This window comes from Gigantopelta aegis, chromosome 3 (genome assembly GCF_016097555.1).
Source record: "Gigantopelta aegis isolate Gae_Host chromosome 3, Gae_host_genome, whole genome shotgun sequence".
NCBI lineage: Eukaryota > Metazoa > Mollusca > Gastropoda > Neomphalida > Peltospiridae > Gigantopelta > Gigantopelta aegis.
Window position 1 is genome coordinate 41287247 of NC_054701.1, and position 26196 is coordinate 41313442.

The window sequence follows — 26196 nt, forward strand, 5'->3', positions numbered from 1 at the left end:
AAAGAAACAAAACTATGTATATTGTATGATTGTGTACAAAAAACAAGAGTACCGGTGAGGTACATGATATACCCATCACGAGTTTGATGAAAAACCATAGATATTAATGAATATGTTATGGGTATGATTCAATTCTAATTATGTGAAATATTTGCAATGGGATGGATGAACAGTTTGTTTTTGATCAACTACATGTGAGGTTTGATGGCCCTATATGCATCTGTATGCAAGATATGATCCGGACAAGGATTTACTGTTATGTGCAATAGACCACGAAAAGTACGTCAGTGACCTTGTAATAGTATGCAACACACCACCATTCCAAGTTGTTCCTACATGTGAGGTTTGATGGTCCTGTATGCATCTGTATGCAAGATATGATCCGGATAAGAAAACGTTAACAGACGGATGTACGGACTGACAACATCATACCATAACAAGACCCATCATAGACAAGTCTATAAAACGTTAAATAACCCCCCCCCCCCCCCCCCCCCCCCCCCCCCCCCCAAAAAAAGAAAGAAAAAAAAAAGGTACACAAAGTTGGGTATATTTATCACACAATTATGAAGTCCAGGCTACACATTTTTGAGGCTTAGCGCTACGGTAACATAAAACCATCGAGGCACTACGACACAAGCCATAGCCTAAGATAGTTTCATGATATCATACTACTAAAATAGCTTTAAAAATATGGGCCATGGCCTCCAAAAACTAAACATTTTGTTAAGTCAAACATTTTCAAGAAATCCTTTTGATTTTGCATAACCACATAAATCATGTCTTAAATTTAAGGAACAAATCAAAAATAGGTTACACTAATCAAGACATGTGCATGTGTGAGCAACACATGAACAAAATGAGTGCTAAAATCAACATTTAAAATAAAAAAACATCATTTGGAAACATGTTACTACATTTAACAGTAACTTTGTGCTGTATTAGATATTTTTAGCATTCCATATTAAATGTAGAAGGCATATCACTTTTTTTTCTTTACACACACATTCTACAAAAAAATATAAGGCAAGAAAAGAAAGAAGAAAAAAAAGAAGGGAAAAAATCTGGTACATTCAGTACATATACCATATAGAGAATACTACATGAGTGGCTGTTAGATACCATTTATCTTACAAGTTGTTTTAAAATGTATTGATTTAGTTTTAAGATAAATGGTATCTAATGGACACAAATGTAGTTTTCTATTTTTTATATATCCTAAAAAAAAACTAGGTTTAAAACAAATTTAAATGTCTTTTTCAAGTAAAGCATATTTACAGCGCTTGTGCTTTGCATCACAAACTAACTAATCAGTTTCAGGTTAATTTATACATCACAAAGCTATTAATTTCTGTCGATCCTATTTGACTGGATAGTATAGCTATAGCTACAGTGACCTGGCAATCACCTAGGAACAGCCAGTCACATGTCTTTAAAATGATAATACATGTATGTGTGTTATTAGTATGTGTTATCATAAATAACAAACAATGTTCTCATCAACAAGTGTGTAAGACATTTTCCCCCCACAAAATTCTTATTAGACTGTTCTATACTAGCAAGTATTTGTTTTTCATAGGAGTATTTTTTTAAAAAGCTTATTACAGATTTTAATATTATGTTTAATCAACATATTTCAACTGCAATAAGAAGTTAATGTTCAGAAATAGGCTAGATGCACATTACATGTACATGCATAAAACAGCCATCTATGTTAGCTTTTCCATCTAGGAGCCAAATAGTCCGAGTCCGATATATTTTAACATTATCCAATACCACTAAGATTTCAAGCATGTCTGTTCCGGACCCAGTCTCTGGATAGCCAGAAGCCTGATCCAGGACAGATAGTACTTATATTTATATTTATATATGCCAGATAAAAATAAAAAGGTCAAATCTGTTGCATTGTAGAGGGCTGTAAAACTTTTTAAAAATAGCTGATGTCACAGTGTTAAGTGTTAGGAATCGGTTGGAATTTCATCAATGGTTGTTGATCATAACCAGTTCGTGACAATCAATTAACTTTTGATTTACACAATCAGTTAGAACTATATGAACATGTGAATGATTTGAATTACAAGGACCATACACCTACTGTCATGTTCTCTGGGATAGACCCTACAATCAAGTTGCTAAAATGAACTTTATATAACTACTTAATACTTTATTTCTCCATGTACACATGATTCATGCTGGGGTGTTATATTCATTCATTCATGTACATATGAAAACAAACACCAACATTCGGCAATTTCATCATCTAAACTGGAAGAACAAATTCAATAACATTTTCTGTAACAATCAATTTTCATAATCTATCATCACAGCAGTACAGCCCATACAATCCAAGAGTGTTCAAAGAATACAGGTATTCTAGCAATTTAGAGTGGGCTTTTCCCCGCTTCTACTTTTAACAAATATTTCATTGAGGAATCCAATACTGCTGATAACCTTTTCTGTTAATTCTGTTGGTATGAGAAGAATTTATTTTTTATTTTCGATTATTTTTTATTAACTATTATTACTTTATATAAGATTCCGATCATTTAAACATCATCTTCAATTAGACTAATTATTAAATCTTTCCAAAGACATTACATCTTTCTGTGTTCAGTTTGTTACCTTGTAATGGTTTATAATTTTTAAAAAGTGGTATGGTCATGGCTGAACCGGCCATACCATCTACGCAGGCCTTGTGATCTATTTTTGACTATAATGAATCCTAGGAATATCACCATATCACGCTGCTCCATAAACTATATTCAATAACAGTAAGGATGAAGCAGTTTCATTTAACATTATATAACTAGAGGGCATCATGCTCGACTGACACACCAAGTTCAACTTGATTGATAAGGGAATCCCAACCAAAGACCACCGCTATTGATCAACAGTTGTATCATGTTATTTCTACGTATTCACAAGCACAGCCAATCTATCAAAGTGACAACAGAAGCTGCATGAAAAGCCATCATTCTTTGAACTTTATCAAATAAAAACTATTATAACAATGCACAAGAGTCTATATAATCCAAAGTTGTTCGATTGCTAAGACGATTCTAACCGATGATCAACATTAAGGTTTATTTTGTTTAACGACACCACTAGAGAACATTAATTTATTAATCATCGGCTATTGAATGTCAACCATTTGGTAATTTTGACATAGTCTTAGAGAGGAAACCAGGTACATTTTTCCATTAGTAGCAAGGGATCTTTTATTAGATGCACCATCCCACAAACAGGAAAGCATACACCACCGCCTTTGATATACCAGTCATGGTGCACTGGCTAGAACGAGAAACAGCCCAAAGAATACATAAAATAAAATTAATAACAAAAAATAGCAACACAAATATTTTAGATTCATGCAGGAAACTGCAAAGAAAAAGATTGGTATAAAATTTGAAGAAAACAAAGAATATCTTTTAAAAGGTTACAATATATAAATTGTCCAACAAAACTCACCACGTCTCCCTATCAAAAAATAAAAATTATAATAAATAATAATAAAGAAAAGGACAATTTAAAAACTTACACAAAACTATTAATACTATTACTGATCATTGTACTCCATAAAAAAATGAAAACTGTAACAAAATAAAGTGTCTTGCACAATTCAGTAATCTTTTAGTGACTTTCGATTTTTAACTAAATTAGGTAACACTGCACCTAACTTTACTATTTGTATATTTTGATTGCATTAAAAACAGAACATTATTTTTTGCTTTCCAAAAATAATTTTAAGAAATCCACGTCCACAACTGAGCAACATAAAATTATTTCACCTACCCCTTAAATGACTCCTGTTGTAAATACATAGTCTCAATTTGTGAACCTACTGTTCACAAAATATGCAATTAATTAAGGCAAAAAAGAACGTATGCAGAACATACCGTGAGGAAGACAAATTCGCATCTGTTGGTGCACTTTGTTTCAAAGGTGAAGGCCACTTCGCCCATGATTTCTGCTTTCCCACCGACAATGTGGGATTTGCCCCGGAAGCCTGGGATGTCCATGGCGAGAATCAGAAAGACTTCTCGCTCGTGGCTGAAGTGACTCCGGATGTGATCGTTACCCAGCACCCACCCGGTTTCCAGAGAACACTTTTGTACTAAAAGTAAAACAATATTATTAGAAAGCAAAATTTTCATTTCCCCACCCCCTCTTCTAAAAGGCTTTTTCAATGATCATTTTCCCCCACCTTTACAGTAAATTAGGAAAATTTAACTAAATTACTCCTATCAATACAACTAAAATGATATTAAACTCAAGACTGGTCGAGACTTTATTACGGTCACAAGTCTAAACTTCAGTTTCATAATCATGTGATCAGGATGAATAATTACTAAATTACACAGGCCCGCTGGATTCAATGTTTTAGTTTATAAAAGTTATTTGAAATAAAGAGTGCGTTCCAGACAGGACGAAAATGAAACCCTTGTATGAGATGTTCCTCTGCTGTGTGTACCTGACATTGACAGACATCGACTGGAGACGTTTGGCGGCAGAACCATCCACCACTTGTATTCGAGGGCATACTGCGGGGAGGTGGAGGCGTGGCACTCCTCACAGGGATGGGACCCGTCTGAGAACTGGTTCGGTGGACAGAAGTTGCAATGGGATGCATTCACCGTGTGCATTCCCGGGTTACACGGAGGGCACGGTTTCGACTCGCCATCTGCTGGCAGGCTAACAGAGCCGGGCAGCTTGTCACTGCAGATCTGGGGCATGATCCATTTGTAGGTCTTCTTTGTCTGAAGCAAAAAACACAATAGTTAAGACGTAAACCTACAGTCCTTACGACAGAGGATGCCTTTTTTCATCCTATGGAATTTACTACAAGTTATTTGTTTCTGAGCCGATTGTTTTCTAAATTGCACACAGGAATAGTTGTTTTGGGGTTTTTCCCCAAAAAAACCTTTTACTTTTCTTCTTATGTCAAACTACACTGTGTAAACTGAAATTATTTATAAAAATCATTTTTGTAGGATGGGATGGACTATAGTAAAGAATTAAAAGAAATGTATGATAAAATGCTATTTTGTGTGGAATGAAAAGCAATAGTTTAAATGATAGTTACAAATGAACACAGCGTGTTATGTTCCAACTGTCATTTAGTTCTCATTGGAAGTCAATATTTTATCAAGAATAAGGCTAGCAAAAGTTACTAAGGTCGACAACAGTCACTTTTCACCCTTGTTTTGGCTTCGTACACAATAAATATAGCATATCATACCGTAATTTCACTTGAAATCCATATTTCGTAAAAGGTAAAAAAAAATTATCATAACATTTTCTTCAAACACATTCAGGTGCATTCATAATGTTCAAACAAAACATTTTCAATAGCAATTTTGCATTGGAATTTTTCTAGCATTCTTAAAACGAAAATGTCATGTACCCAGTTTATGGTTATTGTAAGGAGATTGAAATAATGATTTTAATCTTCGGGCGGAGTACGTCACAAAAACGTTCCTCATCGTCCGAAGCCCCAAAGTAACACGAAGTTCAATACAAAATAAACCACTACTGTCGGTGTTGAAATAACTATTATGTTTCATCCACGGGCTGACTTGAGAATCGGAGTGTTGTTTTAGTTAATTGGTCTTTTCTTTCCGTGGCCTGCAGGGTATCGACCAGGTAAGTGATTACCACTGTCTAGACATACGTACAAAATAATTGTCAGTTTTTTAAGATCACAGGGTATTGTGGCGTAACCTGCCATGACTATAGTACAATGTTAATGGACATTATCAGCCGCCCTGCTTCATTACTGTAAATAATGCTGTAAAACCCTTGATTAAGTAGACTTTCCCATCTAAAATTACAAAACTGACCAATTACGTAGTACCAAAGAAAAGAAAATTATTACATGGGTATTGTGAGTGGTCGTTTTTACTCTAACGCACCCTACCAATAGGCCTAATAATATGCTACTTTTTTAATGAGAGAAAAATACTATAACCCCATTTCGTTCTATTGATGCAAATTGAAATATAACAAGATAAAAAGTTGATTATACTCTCAAGTCATTTATGTTGTTTTACAAGTCAGGTTAATGAAAGTGAAGTGCCTTGTCGTAAATTATAGCGTTTGTTTACACTGTGCATACAGATTTCATTATGTACAGCCCGAACATAAAAAATGCGATATTTTCTTTAAAAAAAAAAAAAAAAAACATATTTAAATACATCATATCGAGGTGTATCTTTATGCTAAATATGAACAGTATACACCTCGGCATTAGCATCCGGGTTTTGGTTTTGTCTCCGGGTTACTTTCGGGCTCCGGGCTGTAAATTGGTCGACCGGTCTGGTCTGGCACCATCGGTTTCTCCACCCTCCGACTAGCTATCCGTTTTTTCTTCAGTATCACTGTTGTAAGTAAATGTGTGTCTTTCTTCATTTACTAACTGCTCAAATTGATATGGCAAAACGTTTTGCGAATGAACACTCATTGTTTTGGTAAGCTGTGCAAGTCTCAGATTCTTTATGAGTGGTACGGACTAATGCTTTTAAGTGTAAGGCTTCAGATCAAGCGACGCGTCTCTGACGTCACGGACCTCGTGATTGCTCTGCTCATTAAAGATCGGCAATTTCCGCTAAGAGCTCGTATCTGGGGTTTTTTTTTATGGAGATATTTTAAGTAATTAATTTTTTTTTTTTTTTTTTTTTTTTTTAGGTGATTTAATTTATAATTAATTGTGCATGGTTGGTGCCAAATATAGGTCACGTGACATGTTTCCTTTAAGCTCCTCAAAAATGAATAAGGAAGGAAGGAAATATTTTACTTAGCGATACACTCAACACATTTTTTTTATGGTTATATGGTGTCGGACATATTGTTAAGGACCACACAGAGATTGAGGGAGGAAACACGTTGTCGTCACTTCATGAGCTACTCTTTTCAATTAGCGGCAAGCGATCTTTTATATGCACCACCCCATAGACAGGATAGCACATACCAAGGCCTTTAATATACCAGTCTTGGTGCACTGGCTGGAGCAAGAAATAGCCCTATGAGCCCACTGACAGGAATCAATTTCAAACAGACTGCACAACAAGCAAGCACTTTACCACTGGGCTACGTCTCGCCCCATCAAGAATGAACAAATAAAGATTTTAAATACTATACTGCAGACAGATATACTACCTGTTTATTCTTGTCACATGGCATCTGATATTCATAATAGTCTTTGTCAGTGCAGGTAGGACGAGGCTTGCATACAGAGTCTCCAGAAGCTGAAGAAAAAACAACAAATTAACTGGTGACTCAACAGGAACAACAGGGTGCGAGTGTCTTACCTGTTACTTAAATTGTTATTTACTGCAGAAAACCCTGGTTTAACAATAAAAGGTGATATATCTTTAGAAGGTTGAATCTCTATGTCATACTTAAATAAAGGTAATTTGTAAGAAGTTTAGATTCAATCCATTCTATTTTGCGAAAACTATTTTCTGCCTGCCCCCCCCCCCCCCCAAAAGAAAAAAAAAAGAAAAAAAGGAGAAATTAAAATTGGATGCAATGTTCACTAAATTACCTCCCTGCTTGTTTTACAGGTTAAAAAAGAAATGTAAAAAAAAAAAGGAGAAAAAAACGTACATTGTCTTTTGAGAATATTTATTCCGAAATTTTAAGCTTAAAAATATTCTTTTGTGTTTCTGGAAACCTGCTGAAAAACAAGAAAGATATAATACATGTATTTTTGTTGTTGTTTCTCTCACCAGAATACTCTGTGTCCTTGTTACATGGTGAACAAGTGTGAGCTCCGCGTTCGGAAACAGTGTTCATCTCACAAAAGCTGCAGTAAGCCGTCCCGCCACTACTGTACGTGCCACTCCGACACTTGGTACACTCTGATGTGTAAGCCACTCCTACACACAGCAAGAAAACAATACAAAAACACACCATGTTAATTCTAACAGTAAATATATGTTAATCTACATACGTGTACATGTATATACACTTCAATGTGTAGACCACTCCTATACAAAAAATACCGCATTGATTCAAACAATAAATTGATATGTTAATCCAGCTATGTTCATTTCAATGCATGTTACCAAAATAATCATTAAAAAAAAAAAAAAAAAAAAAAAAAAAATAAAAAAAAAAGTTAACTTTAAAAAAAAAAAAAAAAATCTTAAATCTTATTATTATATATATATACCGTATATATATATTTTTTTAATGCATTTTTATGAAAATCCACTGACACTACTATAAACCAAGTTTTATTATTAATCAAGGCTGTGAGAAATGGAGCTAAATGCAAAACTTTAATGTTGAGCTAAACTGTGACCATCAGAAAAGTAATACCTGTATTTATCATATAATATCTTACATTTTCAGTGCAATCAAGTATGTGATATTTTTCAGATCACATACTTTAAGAATTTGATAACTTTGCAAATTAGATGTAAATTAGTCGAGGTCTCGGCACTAGGTTTATTGACATTTAAGCAAACGTACTTGGGTGACACTCCATGATTGACCTATGCATTCATAGTCATCAAATAAAAACATTTCAATGGCAGTTTGACACTGAAAGCTGTCCAGCGTTCAGAAAATAAAAAACGTTAGGCATAACTTTATTTTGATGTAAGGACATCCAAAATGACGTCATTCGAGTTTGACGTCATTTCCATTCAAAAATACACCGCGCCACATTCTTACGTCATTTGAATATCTAGTAATGGTGGACTGGAATTCAAGTTGCGTGTACAGTTTACAAAAACACGTTGTATTAAGCTTGAGCTTATATGATAAAGAGATTATTACCCTTGTGTATTTCGGTATCGTCAATATCATATATTAGGAATAAAAATAATGTATTATGCTCGCCATATTCCTAATATATGATACTGACGATACCGAAAAACACTCTGGTAATAACCTCTATATCTCACCTTTTTACTTCATTAAGGTGAGACAAAGATATTAAGAAATACTCAACAAGCCTGTTTGTAAAATTTCAAACACCAATCAGAAGATAACCTTTTATTTCTAACACTTTGAATTTTTAAAAAATAACACGTAACAAAAAAAAAGCAAAAAAAACCAAAAAGCACATGTACATAATTTATAGCTAATCTTTTATATGTGCAAAATAACTGAAAAATATGTTTGTTAGTCGATTCAGTTATAGAGTATAATTTGAAGTGTTTTACTGCTAAATGGTTTCAGGTAGTCTGTAAACTGACATGCAATTAATTGGAATAGTCTTTATTACCTGATATGATAATCTTTCGTATGCGGACCGGGTTTCTGCTTGACTGACCTACACCCGACATAACCCTCCATCTCAGAACATTCATCCCAGTCATCAGGTTGACCTACATTCAATTAAAACAAATTAAACAGTGCATAGTCCTAAAAGATGACAGCACACCATTAATTTAATTACTATGTAGACTAATCGTGCACTGCAAACTGCAGCCTGTTACTAGCACGTCGTCACTAAGAGGCTCGTTGATGACATCATTTCAGCACAGATACATGTATGAAAAGGTTATGGTAAATTTACAAATGAGCAACTCCCAATTGACCATGAATGTCCACTAACCACTAATAACTAACCACTAACCCACTGTCTTTGACAGACAGCCCAGATAGCCGACGTGTGTTTCCAGGACAGCGTGCTTGAACCTTAAGTGGATATAAGCATGAAAATTACGACCTATGAATATTATTTAAAAAATGGGTGGTGTGGATATTAAATAATTAAGTGATTTTAAAACCCCAATTCTATCACAAGAGTTTGAATTGAGTAACAATGAAAGAGTATTAAAGACAAAACAACAAAGTCCAGTTTCCCTGAATTCCAAATATGAGAATATGACAATGTATTAGTTAAAACATTCTCATTCCTTAAATGCTTGACGAAAAAGTGATAAATTCAGTGAATAACATTTGCTATACTAGATGAGAGTGATGCTACATGTATATGAGTGAAACCATCTTACTTTTTAAAATCTCTTTCTTAGATGTCTCAAAGTCAGTGAAAGGAGTTTTTCAGTATTACATGCACACCATCGGTTACATGTCATTAGGTGAACTAGAAGCAGAGACACTTACTTTCATGGTGTGCCACTGCATGACCCATCTCACTTTTTAAAATCTCTTTCTCAGACGTGTGTAAGTCAGTGATGGAGTTGTTCAGTATTATACGCACACCATCGGTTACACCACATCAAGTGAACTAGAATTACTTTCATGGTGTGCCAAGCATTACCATCTTACTTTTTAAAATCAGTGAAGGAGTTTTTCAGTATTATACGCACACCATCGGTTACACCTCATCAGGTGAACTAGAATTACTTTCATGGTGTGCCAAGCATTACCATCTTACTTTTTAAAATCAGTGAAGGAGTTTTTCAGTATTATACGCACACATTTCAGTTACACCTCATCAGGTGAACTAGAATTACTTTCATGGTGTGCCAAGCATTACCATCTTACTTTTTAAAATCAGTGAAGGAGTTTTTCAGTATTATACGCACACCATCGGTTACACCTCATCAGGTGAACTAGAATTACTTTCATGGTGTGCCAAGCATTACCATCTTACTTTTTAAAATCAGTAAAGGAGTTTTTCAGTATTATACGCACACCATCGGTTACACCTCATCAGGTGAACTAGAATTACTTTCATGGTGTGCCAAGCATTACCATCTTACTTTTTAAAATCAGTGAAGGAGTTTTTCAGTATTATACGCACACCATCGGTTACACCTCATCAGGTGAACTAGAATTACTTTCATGGTGTGCCAAGCATTACCATCTTACTTTTTAAAATCAGTGAAGGAATTTTTCAGTATTATACGCACACCATCGGTTACACCTCATCAGGTGAACTAGAATTACTTTCATGGTGTGCCAAGCATTACCATCTTACTTTTTAAAATCAGTGAAGGAGTTTTTCAGTATTATACGCACACCATCGGTTACACGTCATCAGGTGAACTAGAAGCAGAGACACTTACTTTCATGGTGTGCCACTGACCCTCTTCTGTGACTTTGGGCCATTCCGGACTATCGTCATCATCCAGTGACTGGCACTGACTGTTCTGAACCTGAAAGGACAGGTGAGATAGGTTACATCAGTCATCATTAAAATATCACTGCATTATTTTGCTAAAAGAAGTACATGTATTCAAAAACAACAATTACCTATACCCATCATTTATAATACTGATTCCATTTACAATTTATAATTGATGTCAGATGTGCACATGGATGGATCCAGGATGTGTATTTTGGTACAGGACAGTAGGCTGGGATGTCAGTTAAATGAGGGTGGGGGTGGGGTATACATGTAGGTGGGGATATTTAATCTCTTAAAAACAAGACAAAAAAAAGACGGTTACCCAAATACAACAAATGCATAAAGCATTAAATTGTTATACATGTTGCTAACTTAGAAATGACCAGTGCATTTCCTTGTTTTCGCATTTGATTTTAATCTAATTGTTTTGTTGCAAAAGTGATATATACAGACCCTACATGTACGACTGTATATACATATGAATGTACATCATATACATTTCAACTCAAAAAACACATGACCAACCAAAATATAAATATCTGTCTTGTTTACAGTACATGTAACTCAGGAGTACAGCATTTGCCTGAAGTATAATAGGATTGTTTGCCTTTGATAGACCTTTTTTTTTTCCACATTAAAACCTGTGCTCCACAACTTGTATGTCAAAGGTCATGGTATGACTTCCCTGTGTATGGGAAAGTGCATATAAAAAATCCCTTACTGCTTTATCATTATGTGACGGCAGAAAGTTTCCTCTTTTTCTCTTTCGAATATATGTCAAAATAACAATCTGATTAAAATTAGCTCTACTGGGTCTAGCCAGTAGATCTAACAGCATTGCATGAACTGCCATGTCCAGGTGACATTTCATCTATAAATAACAATTTAAATATCGACCAATTACACTTCACCTTTTATAGCGTTATTCGGGAGCATAAAAATTCTAAAAATATCGGGCAAGACTATTTATGCAATAGACGAACTTGTTGGTCTATTTCAACATTGAAAAAACAGGGGGAAAAGTGCAGTAATAAACTTTGGATTGTATACTAGTACCGTATAAACAGATTTTATGGCTATACCATCAGGGGTTTTATTTAATCTTGAAACAAATTTTATATAAAATTTTATATTGCAATTAGTTTCTGGCATACTTTGTAATTTACCTGAATCATTTCGTATACCCTCGGCATAATCCCGAATGTTTTTAAATTCTTTTCAAATTATGGCATGATTTTGCAAGTAAGATTTTGATTGGTCGAATGAAAGGTCAACTGGACATGAGCTCCAACAGGCTGCTGTTAGATCCACATGTAATAATGGAGCTAATTTTAATTAGATTGCAATATGTTGTACATCAAATAATCATATATTTTAAGATGTGCTGAGGTGCCATTAAACACATATTCCTTTCCAGGTGCCCGTGCAGGAAATTATGCAGGGCAGTGTGTGTTTAGACTGTGAGTGATGTTTCTATGGGGGTTTGGGTTATGATCCCCTGGAAAACATTTAAAAACAAAAAAAGAATAAATTTTGCTGTGATTGTTCTACCCACACACATGCTTTCCTTTCTTTCGTTTACAGTCATTATCTTATTTTTCATTAAAATTATCAGCACTGCATTTTATGTCATGTCATGTCATGTCATAGGGTTTTATGTGCACATTCAGAACAAGCTGTTGTAGCGCACGCCTGTCATGGGCATGACAGGAAAGGTGGGGGGAGGGGAGAGGAGGGACCGCCTGCACTGGCAGATGCAAGGGAGCACCAGCAGCCCGATCAAATCGGTAGCAGGCGGGTGGGGGTGGTGGTGGTGCTATGGAATTTGAATGGAGCAGTTAAATGCCAAAGAGAAAAGGGTGCGCAATTTTGATCGAGGGAATTTGGCGCAATTTTGAACGGTTGGTCGAAAGGTATATGGCTGAGCTAATATAGGTTTTGATATTAGTGAATCGAGAGTAGCTAGTTAATTTTAGACCTTTACGATGCTGTGGTGTCTCCTTAGGTTGCCCATAGGGCCCTTATAAAGGGCCTGACCGCTTCTGGTCGAGGCATCACCAAGTACCAAGTTATTACCAGCAGCAAGTATTGGGGGTTTACGTGGCGGAGGCCGATATTCTTTTGTTCAGCTTTCCCCGGGTGCATTGCAATTGTGTACTCGGAACCGGTATTCTTTTGTCCGGTTCCTTATTAGAGCATTTTATGTTTAACTTGGTAATTTTATAGGGCACTTAAGCATTAAAAAACCATAGCATACCATCAAGACCCAGCAGGCGTAAGAGGGTTACTCTAAATAAATCTATGCTTCCACTCACCATGAGATAATTTTAGAAACGGCCATTAGGAGAAAAACAAAGATTTAGAAAATAACATGATAATAAATCAGTGCGTCATTGAACATCAGTGCATTAGCAGAACATTATCACACAGAGAATGTAATTAGTGTGGTAATGCGTGGTCTATAATTTGTTTTTAAGTTTTATTCAGCATGCTTGAGACCACAGACTGACACAATTTATCATATGCCAAGATTTATAGATTTTATAGCACACACACACATACACACACACACACACACACATTTGCCTGTATATCATGTCAGATGGAGATTTGGGACAACACTAGAGAATTAAAAAAATCTTTATACATGTATGTATCAATTGTAATCTAGATAAAATATACATTAATTAATCATGTACATGTAGATATCCATGGATGCATTTTTCTGACATGTTTTGAAGTACAACATCTATAGTCTGTTTGCGTCAAAAGGCAATGAGTTAAAGTCTGTTTGTTTTGTTCAGAGCACATTGATTTATTAATCATCGGCTGTTGGATGTCAAACATTTGGTAATTTTGACAGTCTTGAGAGGAAACCCGCTACATTTTCCCATGAGTAATAAAGGATCATTTATATGCACTATTCCACAGAAAGGATAGCACATACCACAGCCTTTGGTTGGAACGAGAAATAGCTCAATGGCCCACCGATGGAGATTGATCCCAAATCAACCATGCATCAAGCGAGCATTTTACTACTGGGCTATGTCCTGCCACCCAAAAAAGGGAATGAATGAAATGACATGTAGGGTGTATACTACCAAATCAAATCCCATAGATGACAATAGTAACATATGTGGCTAAAACTCCTACCTGCAACGTATCAATCGACATAAACGCCACGGATATAAATACTACCATCCCTCACCCTTAAAGTGAATCACAAAAAAGTGGGTGTCAAGCTGCTCATTTCTGAGATAACGGGTAGCGTCTATGACTACCCTAGTTCTGCACAAAATTTGAGTACTTTTTTTTTACAGGTACCCCATACATGTTCCAAGCACAAGGCTACTTGACACAGTGGTACTAGATGAAATAAAATTGCATACATTTTTAGTCCAGATGAAACTAATTTTTTTTACAACCAACACACTCACATTTATAACCAATCACAGGACTTGTGGTGTTCACTTCTCTATCAAAAGTTGGGTGCACCTCGAACTTTGACCCAGCCGGAAGTTATTTGGTTTAGTACTACCTGTAACTATACTAACTAATGTTAAGACCTATATGAAAACATGATTGTATTATCAAGTCTTAAACACATACCAACTATCTAACACTTTGTACTTTTCAATGTTTAATCACACCCCAGCACATTATTTAGTGTAGTCTTTTTCCGTGCACCTGTAACATCAACATATGAGAATCACTGTATAAATCTGAAGTTTATATTTCACATACATGTATAAGTAAGCAATCCAGTTTAACAAAATACAACAAAGCTGATTTATATTCACATCCATCACAGATCAAAATTACACTATACGGTATGTATTTGTAAATTTAAAACCATTTTCAAGCCTTTTTCATGGAACGACTGGGATGTAAAGAAAAATTGTATTTATAAACCAAATTAAAATTAATTATTATACGGTATAATATACTAATCAGTGTTTTTAAGTAGACAGACATTTAAAAAAAAAAAAAAATGTATGAACTAACAGCAGACTATCTGGCCCTTAATAAAGCTTAAAGTGTGTTTGTTTAACGACACCACTAGAGCCCATTGATTTATTAATCATCAGCTAATGGACATCAAACATTTGGTATTTTTGACATATTGTCTTAAGAGAGGAAACCTGCTACATTTTTCCATTAGTAGCAAAGGATCTTTTATAACCACCATCCCACAGACAGGATGACACATGCCACAGCCTTTGATATACCAGTCATGGTACATTGGATGGAACGAGAAATAGCCCAATGGGCCAACCGACGGGAATCGATCCGAAACCGATGCTTTACCTCCAGGCTATGTCCCGCCCCTGCCCTTGATAAGGTACATGGTTAACTCTTGGTGAATAGAATGTTTCGCCAAATTATTTCCAAGAATTCAAAACTCAGTTATTTTCCCAACAAAATATCAATTATTACATGAGCTAGCCCTGATTATAAAAAATTACACGTTATCCACACAATAATTTAATCATCTCAAATCTACATGTACTAGCTTGTAGCTCCATAAGATATTTTGAATTGAATTTTTTTTTTTTTTTAAATTCAATTGCCATGACTGTAACCAAAGACAATTAAGTTAAAGAAATCCATCCTTCTTGGAAGGTTAAAACCTGGTGTAAAAATTATCCAATTAGAAGGAGTGGGCTTTATACGTGCACTTTATTCACTGGTTTGCTAGTAACAAAAAAGACATTATATCCCCATGATAAATTCGTTAATGCTCGACAAGCATAAACAAATGGGACATAAAATCAATACAAGCAGAAAGATGAAACGAGTCATATCAGATTCACTGATGATTATCTGCAAGTCTGCTTTTAATATTCACGTTCGTTCTCAATATGCACATGTGCCAATTCCAATATATGTGATGAGCCAAGGTTAGCAATAAAAAAATATGGACCTAGAAGAAGCAATTAATTGCACTGGGGTTTTTTTTCCCTTCTTTTCTTGTTTTTTTTTACTTCAGTATACTGAAGTTACTGATATTTTTTTTATGACTGTTAGTTAAAGAAAATACTGTACTATCAGAGCTTATGAATTAGTTTTATAGCCATCACATGCTTAGGTGTGTAACAAAGGGTGATACAGAGGTGTGTATGAAGTTCAAGGGCCATAACTGTGTCAAAAATGGGTAAATTGCAATGAACAAAAAAAAGAAGAAGTTTGTTTTGTTTCATGACACCACTAAAGCAATATCTTGAGGCATTGTTAAAAAATTGTTCTGGAAAACTATATGTGGGATACAATCAGACAGACAGACAAACACACAGACAAGGAGAGAGACACAACCTATAGACCCTTCCAGCTGGACAAGTAGGGAACTAATAAATATTAGCCATAAAATGTATTAGTTTATACAACAAACAAACAAAATCTTACAACAATTAATGATGATATGCTTAACATAGCAATAATGCACATGATGAAATATTGCACATGACTGTTTGTAATATAACTGTAAGAAGAATATTAAACTTCACTTTCAATAAAAAGTTTATATCCCTTAGGCCAAGGGACACGTATGTCAAAGATCATAATCGGTTAGCTTTAGTTATTAATTTCAGAACAAACAAATTCAACCACCAAAATCATCTCTATTTACTTACCATGAAGTGAAACAAAGTTTCGGGGTCAGTGTACTGGTATTCGAACTGTACTTGTCCTGCTTCCACCAGTTTCGTGGTGTAGACCAACTTTGTAGTGCACTGATTGGGCAGGGCAACGATGAAGTTCCCTGCAGGCTGCCATGTTGCCCTACAGAAGAACAAATCATTCAAAATTAATAATTAAACTAACAGCAGCTCCTTCACTACAAGAATATACCTACACTACTTTGTAAGGACGCTTATGAGGTGAACACAAGAAGGTAAAAAAAACAAGAAAGAAAAGAGAGCAGACGTAAGGATTTTAAATTTGATGGAAAACACTTTTTTGGTTCCATGCCCTGTTGTCATGAGAATCCACTGGAAATTGTGGATTACATTTAAATGATAATGGGAAATCAGGGCTTTAGATCTCACTAATTTGGCTAAAAGGGCTTTCACGGATAGCTCTATGTGGGCGAAACATTTCGCCAAATTATATATTAAACTACAAAAATAGCAAAAACTTTAGTTATTTTCTAACAAAATATCAATTATTAAATGCAATTATTTTGCTAAATTTAAATAAAATTTGCCAATTGTTTTTAAAATTTGCAGTTGGTGAACTTGATGACTGCCAGAGCTAGCCCTGGTTTTTATCGGTTCTGAGCACATGCAGGTCATTTTAGTTCAGTACTGTCATTAACAGCTGCTGGAGAGTTATCAATATTCACAAATGCATTTAAAAGTTATTTTAATGTAATTAAACTCAACATTTCAATGATTTTGAGGTGAAATATTCTGAGGTCAGCAGGTTTGTACTTAATATGGGCGTCATTATTTTGGGCACGTGTATTTTGGGCACAACGTTTATCAGCTCGACTTAGATACAATCTATAACGCTCCGGATAATGAACTTTTGGTTCCATGATTTTGCTGACAGGCTTCTGACAGGCTTTTGACAATGATTGTTTCCATGAAGGTCTGAAGAAAGGGGACAACCACAAATAACATAGTGACAGCTGATATAAAGCGAGATGAAGGCTGCTGATTTGACGCCAGACTCATAGTACTACTAGACTAGTGGTCACTCCCACTCTGCTTCACACTCGCCTCAAATTTGTTTAATGCATTTTATTTGAAACTTCATGTGATTGCTCGCCTAGCGATAGCAGCATTTCAGAAGTGTGATTTGCAGCTGGCTTAGATTTTACTTCTGGCAAAGACTGAACACAGCACAGAAACTTCATGTGTCATCTGGCACTAAAATTCACGATCAAGGAATCTACATACATTATATAATACTTTTGAAATACACCACCGGAAACGATCGGTTTCGTGACATCTGGAGGTCTTTTGTATTAATATTCAACAACCAGTCCTCTATATCACTCTCATGACTAAATCTACTTGAGTAGTTTAGCACTCTCCTGTATTTTTTAAAACGTGACAGACCGATTGTTAATTGTGCAATGGTTTTTATTATGGCGTATTTTCTTTATTAACATAGGACTACAGCAGCTGGCACAAAACACTGATACGAGAAAGTAATATCACTTTATATAAATTAACAATCAAAGCACATTAACCTATATACATATGAGCCATTACACGCAAAAACCTACACAGCACGATGTCAAAAACAGAGTAAATGCGGCTCAAAGTTTGACGTCACATGTAAATGCGGAAATAAAAGTTGACATGCTGTTTGCGTTGTTTGTTTTCAAGAATTTAGAAGATGACATCTTCTTCTTTACATGAAGATCAGTTTGAAGTAAACATATATCTGTATGTACAATAGTTTTTGGTTACTATTTTGTATTTTGTACCTGAGAACATTGGTCGAGATCGTTAGCAATACCATCAGTACTTTGATACACATTTACAAGCATAGGGAGAAGTCCTATATATCGATATGGTATGCAAGTATCACACGTTTTTATAACATACATGATTATACATAACAAAGTTCAGCAACTTTTTCAGAAGTTATATACAATATTCTTAAGTTAGACCAAATATCAAATTAGGATCGTATTGGGTTGCATGGGTCTACCAATTGGTTAGGCCTACCTGTTCTGTGGACTATAATCAATACCACTTTTCTACTCCTATTTTTATTTATAATTTAAATACTGAAAACTAAATCATTTCCTACAACAACAACAAATATATATCTGCAACAATACTACATTTTTAGTTATTTATTTTACCATCGTTTGCAAACAAATTTACTGTCATCTGCACACACATTGCGATATGGTAACAGAAACGTTTCATTTATATACCTTTATTATATACGCCATGATGTCATTGCATAAACTGGTCTTGAGATTAACACGAGGAGGTATAGTAGATCAATTCTCGAAAGGTGGTTTCTCCCAATTTTATTATTATTATTATTATTGCTGTATGTGTGTGTGCGTGCGTGCGTGTGTGTGATAATTATTAAATTATTATAATATCTGTTCACTTTACTCACTTAACATCATTTGTATAGGAGTTGGTTTTCTTTCCTTACAGATTTATATTTTAATTTTACAAGAGCCTGAAGTAGGCCTACTCTTTGAGGCACATTTTGGAATTCAAAATAGAAGACCAAGACTAAGAACAGTGGAAACGGAAGAAACAGTATCTGTATTAGATGATGAGCAGGACATAGTGCATTGGTAAAGCCCCCACCTGATGCGCAGTAGGTCTGGGATTGATCCCCGTCGGTGGAGACATTGGGATATTTCTCGTCCCATCCAGTGCACAATGACTGGCATATCAAAGGCCGTGGTATGTGCTATCCTGTCTGTGGGATGGTGCATATAAAACATCCGTTGCTACTAATAGAAAAATGTAGCAGGTTTCCTCTGCAAGACTATAGGTCAATATTACCAAATGTTTGATATCCAATAGCCGATGATTAATAAATCAATGTTCTCAAACTTTAACTTTAACAGTATTGGATAAATATGATAAATACAGTCCAGTAGATGTTGACAATAATACTGAACATAGAATCAAACACTTATTTGATGATAACACCAGTGAGCAGAATGACACTGAACCTCATCCAATTAGCACAAGTTACAGAAAGGATGCAGTTGATTGTCTTTTAGAAAATAATATGAAAATCAAATTTATGGCCATATTTTGAAGTTTGAATAAAATGGAAAAAGAGCAGAAGGAAATGTAGGCCTTTATAATATTCTCTCTGGGTAAAAATTAAAGGAGGGCAGAAGCCGCCCTCCCCCCCCCCCCTCCTAAAAAGAAACCAGAAGAGAAAAAGAAAATGAATTTTTTTTAATATTTTATAAAGAATTGCCGAATAAACAAATGACAGTAATTAAAAATCATCAGTTTAGACGACCAACTAGATCTGCAATTGAGAACAAAATATCAGACGAAAGTTAGTGAACACAAAAGACTGATTGACCGAGGCTGTTAAAATAGTGTTAAATTGCGTTACAGTAACTATCGTAAGCTACTAAAGTTTTTCCACACCGCAATTGTTTTCTTTGATGTCGAGTGTGCCAACAGATCGATTTTTTTTTTCAGTGTGAAAGCGGAGTTGGGTTCTGTAAAATATAGTAGGATGGGGGAAAATAAAGAGGGATGGAGAAACATAAAGGGGGCGGCAAAACAAGAAAGCGGGGCGGCAAAATGCAATAGCGGGCCGGCCGCCCCGCTTAAATGGAGCAGCGAGAACACTTGTCACAACAACAAAAAAACTAAATATAAAACCATTCGACCCTTTGTCCACCCCAAGTACCAGATTACAACATGCCCACTACCAACCGAAGAATGAAACTATATCGTTCGACAGTACGACACCAACAAAATATGAAATTACTTTATAGTGGATACAGGAATCTGAATAAAGTGGAGTGGGGTGCAATATGTAACAGAAAATTAAAAAACATTGGTTCGAAATGTTGTAGTTTGCTAAATTTCATATCTCTCACTAATCAGTATTAGGCTACATTCATGTATGAGATCTGTAGAGTTATTTAAACAAATTAAATTTGAATATATCGCTTTAAAAAAAACAAAATCGGAATATATAACTTAAAATACTGGGTAAAAATAAAATGGAAAAAGTACCGATTCCAAATCAATTGATTTCATTGAAATTGGGGGAGGGGGAAGTAACCTAGAATAAGGTAATAATGTTGAAATTTCACTTTGACGCCGTATATTTTGATTTTGAAAACATGACGTCATTAATGCTGTATTTTTACAAGATATAATTAAGCGAGAGTCCAAATACCTGAGATTTAGTTTTGTAAGGTTATTACCTGTTATTTACAAAAAATAAGACAAACGTTTTTTTTGTGCTAAGTTGTAGGTTTTCCCATGTGATGGCTCATACATACATACATACATACATGTACGTATAGGTTGTATTTATGTGGATTTATCTTTTTCTTCTTTTTTTGTGTACATGTGTACATATACTGAACAAAAAAAGAAACTTCCGATTTGTACATATAGTATTTGTTGTGTTAAAAAATTCATTGTGTAATGAAATTATATAGGTAGTCTTGAGCTGTATTATCAGGATTCATGAATTTTATCGATTATTTTTGCACTGTTAATCGTCGACAACGTGAAATTCAATTTGCACGTGCATGCATGGTTCAACATGTCCCGTGTAGTATTCGGTCAATTTGTTTTACTTGTCTTACTGACATTGTTGTCAAGTGAACGAAAACGCTTCAAAATTTGTAAAAAAAAAAAACGTTTTTTACATTGTAGCATTTTTAGTATGCCAAGAATACCCAATAATTTACGCGAACGGGCGATTGGCATGCTTGATGCTGGCATGTCGACAGAAGACGATGCAAGGCATGTTGGGAGTTCTAGTCGAGCGATACGAAATCTTCGCGTAAGATTTCGAACGACAGGAAGCACCAACGACTTGCCACGTCATGGACGTCCGCGTGTGACAACGCGTGGTCAAGACCGCTATATTATGAACATGCATTTGCGCAATCGATTCCAAACTGCCACTGCTACTGCTGCTAACACACCTGGGCTTCATAATAACCAAATCAGTGGGCAAACTGTTCGTAATCGTCTGCGGGAGAACGGTTTACATGCACGACGTCCTTATGTCGGATGCGTTTTAACGCAACGTCATTGTCTAAATCGTCTCAATTGGGCACGTGTACACACTCGTTGGATACGGCGACGCTGGAATACCGTTCTTTTTTTGTATGAATCCAGATTTTCTTTACAACGTGGTGATGGCAGGGTGCGCGTCTACTGTAGGAGAAATGAATGCTATGCTGACTGTTGTGTTCTTGAACGAGATCGTTTCGGGGGTGGGGGTTCTGTCATGGTCTGGGCAGCCAATGCCCATGGTTATCGTTTACCACTAGTTGTTATTGATGGCAATTTAAATGCTCAACGTTACCGCGATGACATTCTCGCTCATCACGTCATTCCTCTGTTCCATAACAACACCAACATCTCGATTTTTCAGCATGACAACGCCACCTCTCATACAGCTAGAGACACTGTAAATTTTCTTAGGACAAATAACATTGATTTCATTGATGACTGGCCCGCTAAAAGCCCTGATCTCAACTCCATCGAGCATGTCTGGGATAGTCTGGACAGACGATTGAGGCATCGTCCCAACCCACCCGCTAACGTCAACGAACTTCGTCAAGCACTCATTCAGGAATGGAACAATATTCCACAGGCAGAAATGAACACTTTAGTCAATTCTATGCGCCTGCGATGCACTGCAGTGGTCAATTCAAGAGGAAGTTATACCCGTTATTAAGTGGTTGTTTTTATTTTTAACCCCTACCACACTTGGTCAACATTTCTCCCAGTTTCTGTTAACCTATGGCCATTATTTTTGCACCATTCGATGCATCATGGAACACTCTTTAAACGCATATATAACAATTATTCCCCCGGTTTGTTTTCATCAAGTTATGTTCAAGCAAAGTTAGCGGAAGTTTCTTATTTTGTTCAGTATATATATACAGTTGTTTTGTAAGACCACAATGGGCCTAGGATTGTTTCTGAAAAATGTTCCATCATCCATGACACACCCCATTTATCAGACACTAGAAGCTCAAAAACAGAGGTACATCATAGTTCCAGTACAATTACCAGCATCACCCATTTATTTCTGACATGCTGCTGTGTGTCACCAGCACACACTAACAACACTAACACTGGCTACTGGACAATGGCTGACAACAGCTGGCCTCAACATACTGCAACCAGACAATGAGACTGATACAAGTATAACATTATTAATTCCAGTCCCATGCAATCTCATCACTTGCAGCTGTTCACCCTGACAAATATCACATGTACTACAGTAGAAAATTATAATATATTGAACATGGAAATTACAGCAATGAAAAAATGCTGTATAAATTTTGTTAGTTTTTTCTAATGGTATTGTTTGTTTAAGGTTACTTCCTTCTTTTCCTTTAAACATTTTTACAAACACAAGTCCATGTAAAAATAATGGTTTGGATCATAGAGGTACATGTAAATGAACTTTCTATAAACCAAACAAAAACAGCAACAATTTATAGTAAAAGATGTTTTAGAAGTTTATCATCGAACTCAGGGGCAAGAAGACTTAATTAAAATTTTTTAATAAATCAAGAATTCTGCGGAATTTGATGTCTCGCCTACCTTATTTGGTGTTGTTAATAGTTCATATATAAATGATCATGTATGTTTTAAAAAAAAAAAAAAAAATAAAAAAACCCTCTTTACAAATTTCAGGGCTACATGTAGCTCTGGGTGAGCAAAAAAATTCGCCAAATTAGCTACTGAAGTTAATTTTTTTTGCAGAAACAGCTAACAAAATGTTAACAAAATGTCAACTACATGTACATTGTATTACATGAAATTATTTTCACAAATTAAAATAAAATTTACCAATTGCTTTTAAAATTAGCAGTTGGTAAATTTGGTGGGTTCCAAAGCTAGCCTTGAATTTGTATTGATTTTATGCTAAAAGGTATAATAATATGCACATAACCAATTTATTCTATAAACCGATATACAATTACTTGAATTCGATTGTACACATATCTATATCTCACCCTATAACTTTGTAAAGACAAGACGAAACAGCACCACCTGTATACATGTATGTACCTTATTTAAATGTAGTACTGGTTTTGTCACCCAACCCATGTACTGCATGTACAATATACCTGTATATATGTTATTAAAAGGATCCATTATTTTCAAAACTATCTTAGCACTACATTTAATCCATACCTGTGACATCACACTATTGTTCTTGGTGTAGACTATATACTACTCAAAAGAATTTAAGGGTCAAAAATTTATAACCAAATAAGTTTCAGAGTGTATTAGATTGATGATGTAAACTACACCAATTTTTTTATTTATTGTTCCATATTTACAAAAAACCACAAATAAACGTCACTGTATACAAGAAAGTCACATGACATGCTGTCAAAGTTGAAGGTTGTCAAACATGGATTTTACACATTAGAACATTCGTTTCATAGTGTGTGAATCCACCCCTGGCGCGAATACACTCGACACATCGTTGCCTCATGCTGTTGATCAGACGTCTGAAGAACTCTTGGGGAATGGCCTGCCACTCTGCCATAAGAAGTTGACCCAGATCATGAAGGTTGGCTGGAGGGGCGTGGTTATCCCAAACTCTCCTGCCTAATTCGTCCCAGGCGTGCTCTATTGGGGCCAAGTCAGGCCAATATGCTGGCCAATCCATCCTGGCGATACCTTGTTGTCTGAGTAAGTCCGTTACCACCCTGGCGCGGTGGGGTCTGGCATTGTCATCCTGCAGAACTGCCCCGCCGCCAATCTGCTGAAGGCCTGGGAGAACCAACGGCCGGATAATCTCATTCAGATAGCGGATTCCATTCAGATTGCCATCCACCACATAGAGGGGGGTCCTGTGGTGGATAGAGATGCCGCCCCACACCATGACGCTGGCACCACCGAACCGGTGACGTTGTCTAACGTTAACGTCAGCGAAGCGCTCCCCAGGACGTCTGTAGACACGAACCCGACCGTCGTTGAACTGGAGACTAAACCTGGACTCATCAGTGAACATCACTCGACCCCACTGAACACGTTGCCACCGCAGATGAAGCGTGCACCAGTGACGTCTGGCCGTTCTGTGACGTGGTAGGAGTGGTGGTCGAACAGCCTGGCGACGGCAGCGTAGATTATTGGCTCTCAGACGATTGCGTATGGTTTGATCAGACACTGAGTTCCAGTCGCAGTCCGCAGATTGTCACGTAATCGGCGTGCAGTGGTTGTGCGTTGACGTAGAGCCATATTGGTGATGTAGCGGTCCTCTCTATTTGTAGTGCTTCGGGGTCTTCCCGAACGTGGACGATTTTGAACAGAATTCGTTGCTTGGTACCGTTGCCACAGTCAGCCAACGACACTCTGACTGACACCAAGTCTCAGAGCAACATTTCTTTGCGTATTGCCATCCTGAAGCCAAGCAATAGCCCTTCCTCGATCTTCGATAGTCAGTTGAAGTTGTACCATTGTCGAATTTGGAGTGTGCACCGTACACGAACGCAAGCTCCAATTATACGGAAATTCAGCATTGGGAACATGGAATACACGTGCAAAGCGTGCAAATGAAGAGCTTTGTGAAAAAGCAAGTTATGGGCACTTAGCAGACCTTTCGCTTTTGCCCTAATTTACGTGCAAATGTAAGCATGTTTTCGCCATTAGAACTAGTCGACAGTGTCAATGACAGTGGATTTTAATTCATTTATGGGTTGCTTAGACCCACTTTCGTCAAAATGGAACAATACCATGCGTGACATTATGGTCTAGCTAATATAATTGACATTCAGAAAATAATGTCGAAAATATCGTCTGACCCTTAAATTCTTTTGAGTAGTATATTTTAAGAATCAACACCTATAAAACAATGCAATTTGAACTTTTTATGCTTTCAGGTCAGGGTTTCGAACCCACTACTGACAGAAATTATTTGTTGTAAACAAGTACAATGCTAAAAATTTTGCCCATAAAGTCAAACATCTGCACATCATCAAATAAATATGTAATTTTAGCCTCATAAACCTGATACTAATAGTAGTAATGTATTCTGGTGGAACACAGCAAAGATTGGTAGAAACAAAATCAGAAATCAGAGATAACATGTTTAGCATGTGCATCATGCTCAATGCCAGCTATACACTGCTGCGGATTTTGTGACCGAATCATTCAGGTGAAGTCCAAAAGTATTCTATGGTTTAGGTTTATTAGTTTTGTAAATATTCTTTGCCATTTTAACCAATATTTTCATTAAAAAAGATAAAATAGTAGTTATTTTAGAAGCCAGGTAATTTGTTTTAATGAATAATGGATTCAACTGGAGAATGCACTTGGAAGTGTAGATTCATGAAAAAATAATTAACTCGCCCACGAATCTGCACCTCATACATTCTCCATCTTAAAAACTGTTGTGGGCTATGACAAATGTCACAGTGACATCACAGCCACTGACAGTTTTAGGATATCTTGTTGCTAAGATAAAAT

General features: G+C 36.0%; 1 protein-coding gene across 3 annotated transcripts in view; it reads right to left on the reverse strand.

Moving 5' to 3' along the window:
* LOC121368055 (endosome/lysosome-associated apoptosis and autophagy regulator family member 2-like) overlaps nucleotides 1-26196 on the reverse strand; it is an 81134-nt gene that overhangs the window by 29183 nt on the left and 25755 nt on the right. For 2 of the 3 annotated variants that reach the window (XM_041492573.1, XM_041492571.1), the window contains exons 4-11: nucleotides 16681-16828; nucleotides 10989-11078; nucleotides 9236-9338; nucleotides 7728-7877; nucleotides 7156-7244; nucleotides 4472-4757; nucleotides 3897-4114; nucleotides 3469-3477 (exon numbers count right to left, since the gene is read on the reverse strand). In XM_041492573.1, the coding sequence (XP_041348507.1) occupies nucleotides 3469-3477; nucleotides 3897-4114; nucleotides 4472-4757; nucleotides 7156-7244; nucleotides 7728-7877; nucleotides 9236-9338; nucleotides 10989-11078; nucleotides 16681-16828 (1093 nt within the window). The remainder of the gene's footprint in view (nucleotides 1-3468; nucleotides 3478-3896; nucleotides 4115-4471; nucleotides 4758-7155; nucleotides 7245-7727; nucleotides 7878-9235; nucleotides 9339-10988; nucleotides 11079-16680; nucleotides 16829-26196) is intronic. The other variant, XM_041492572.1, reaches the window with a different exon arrangement.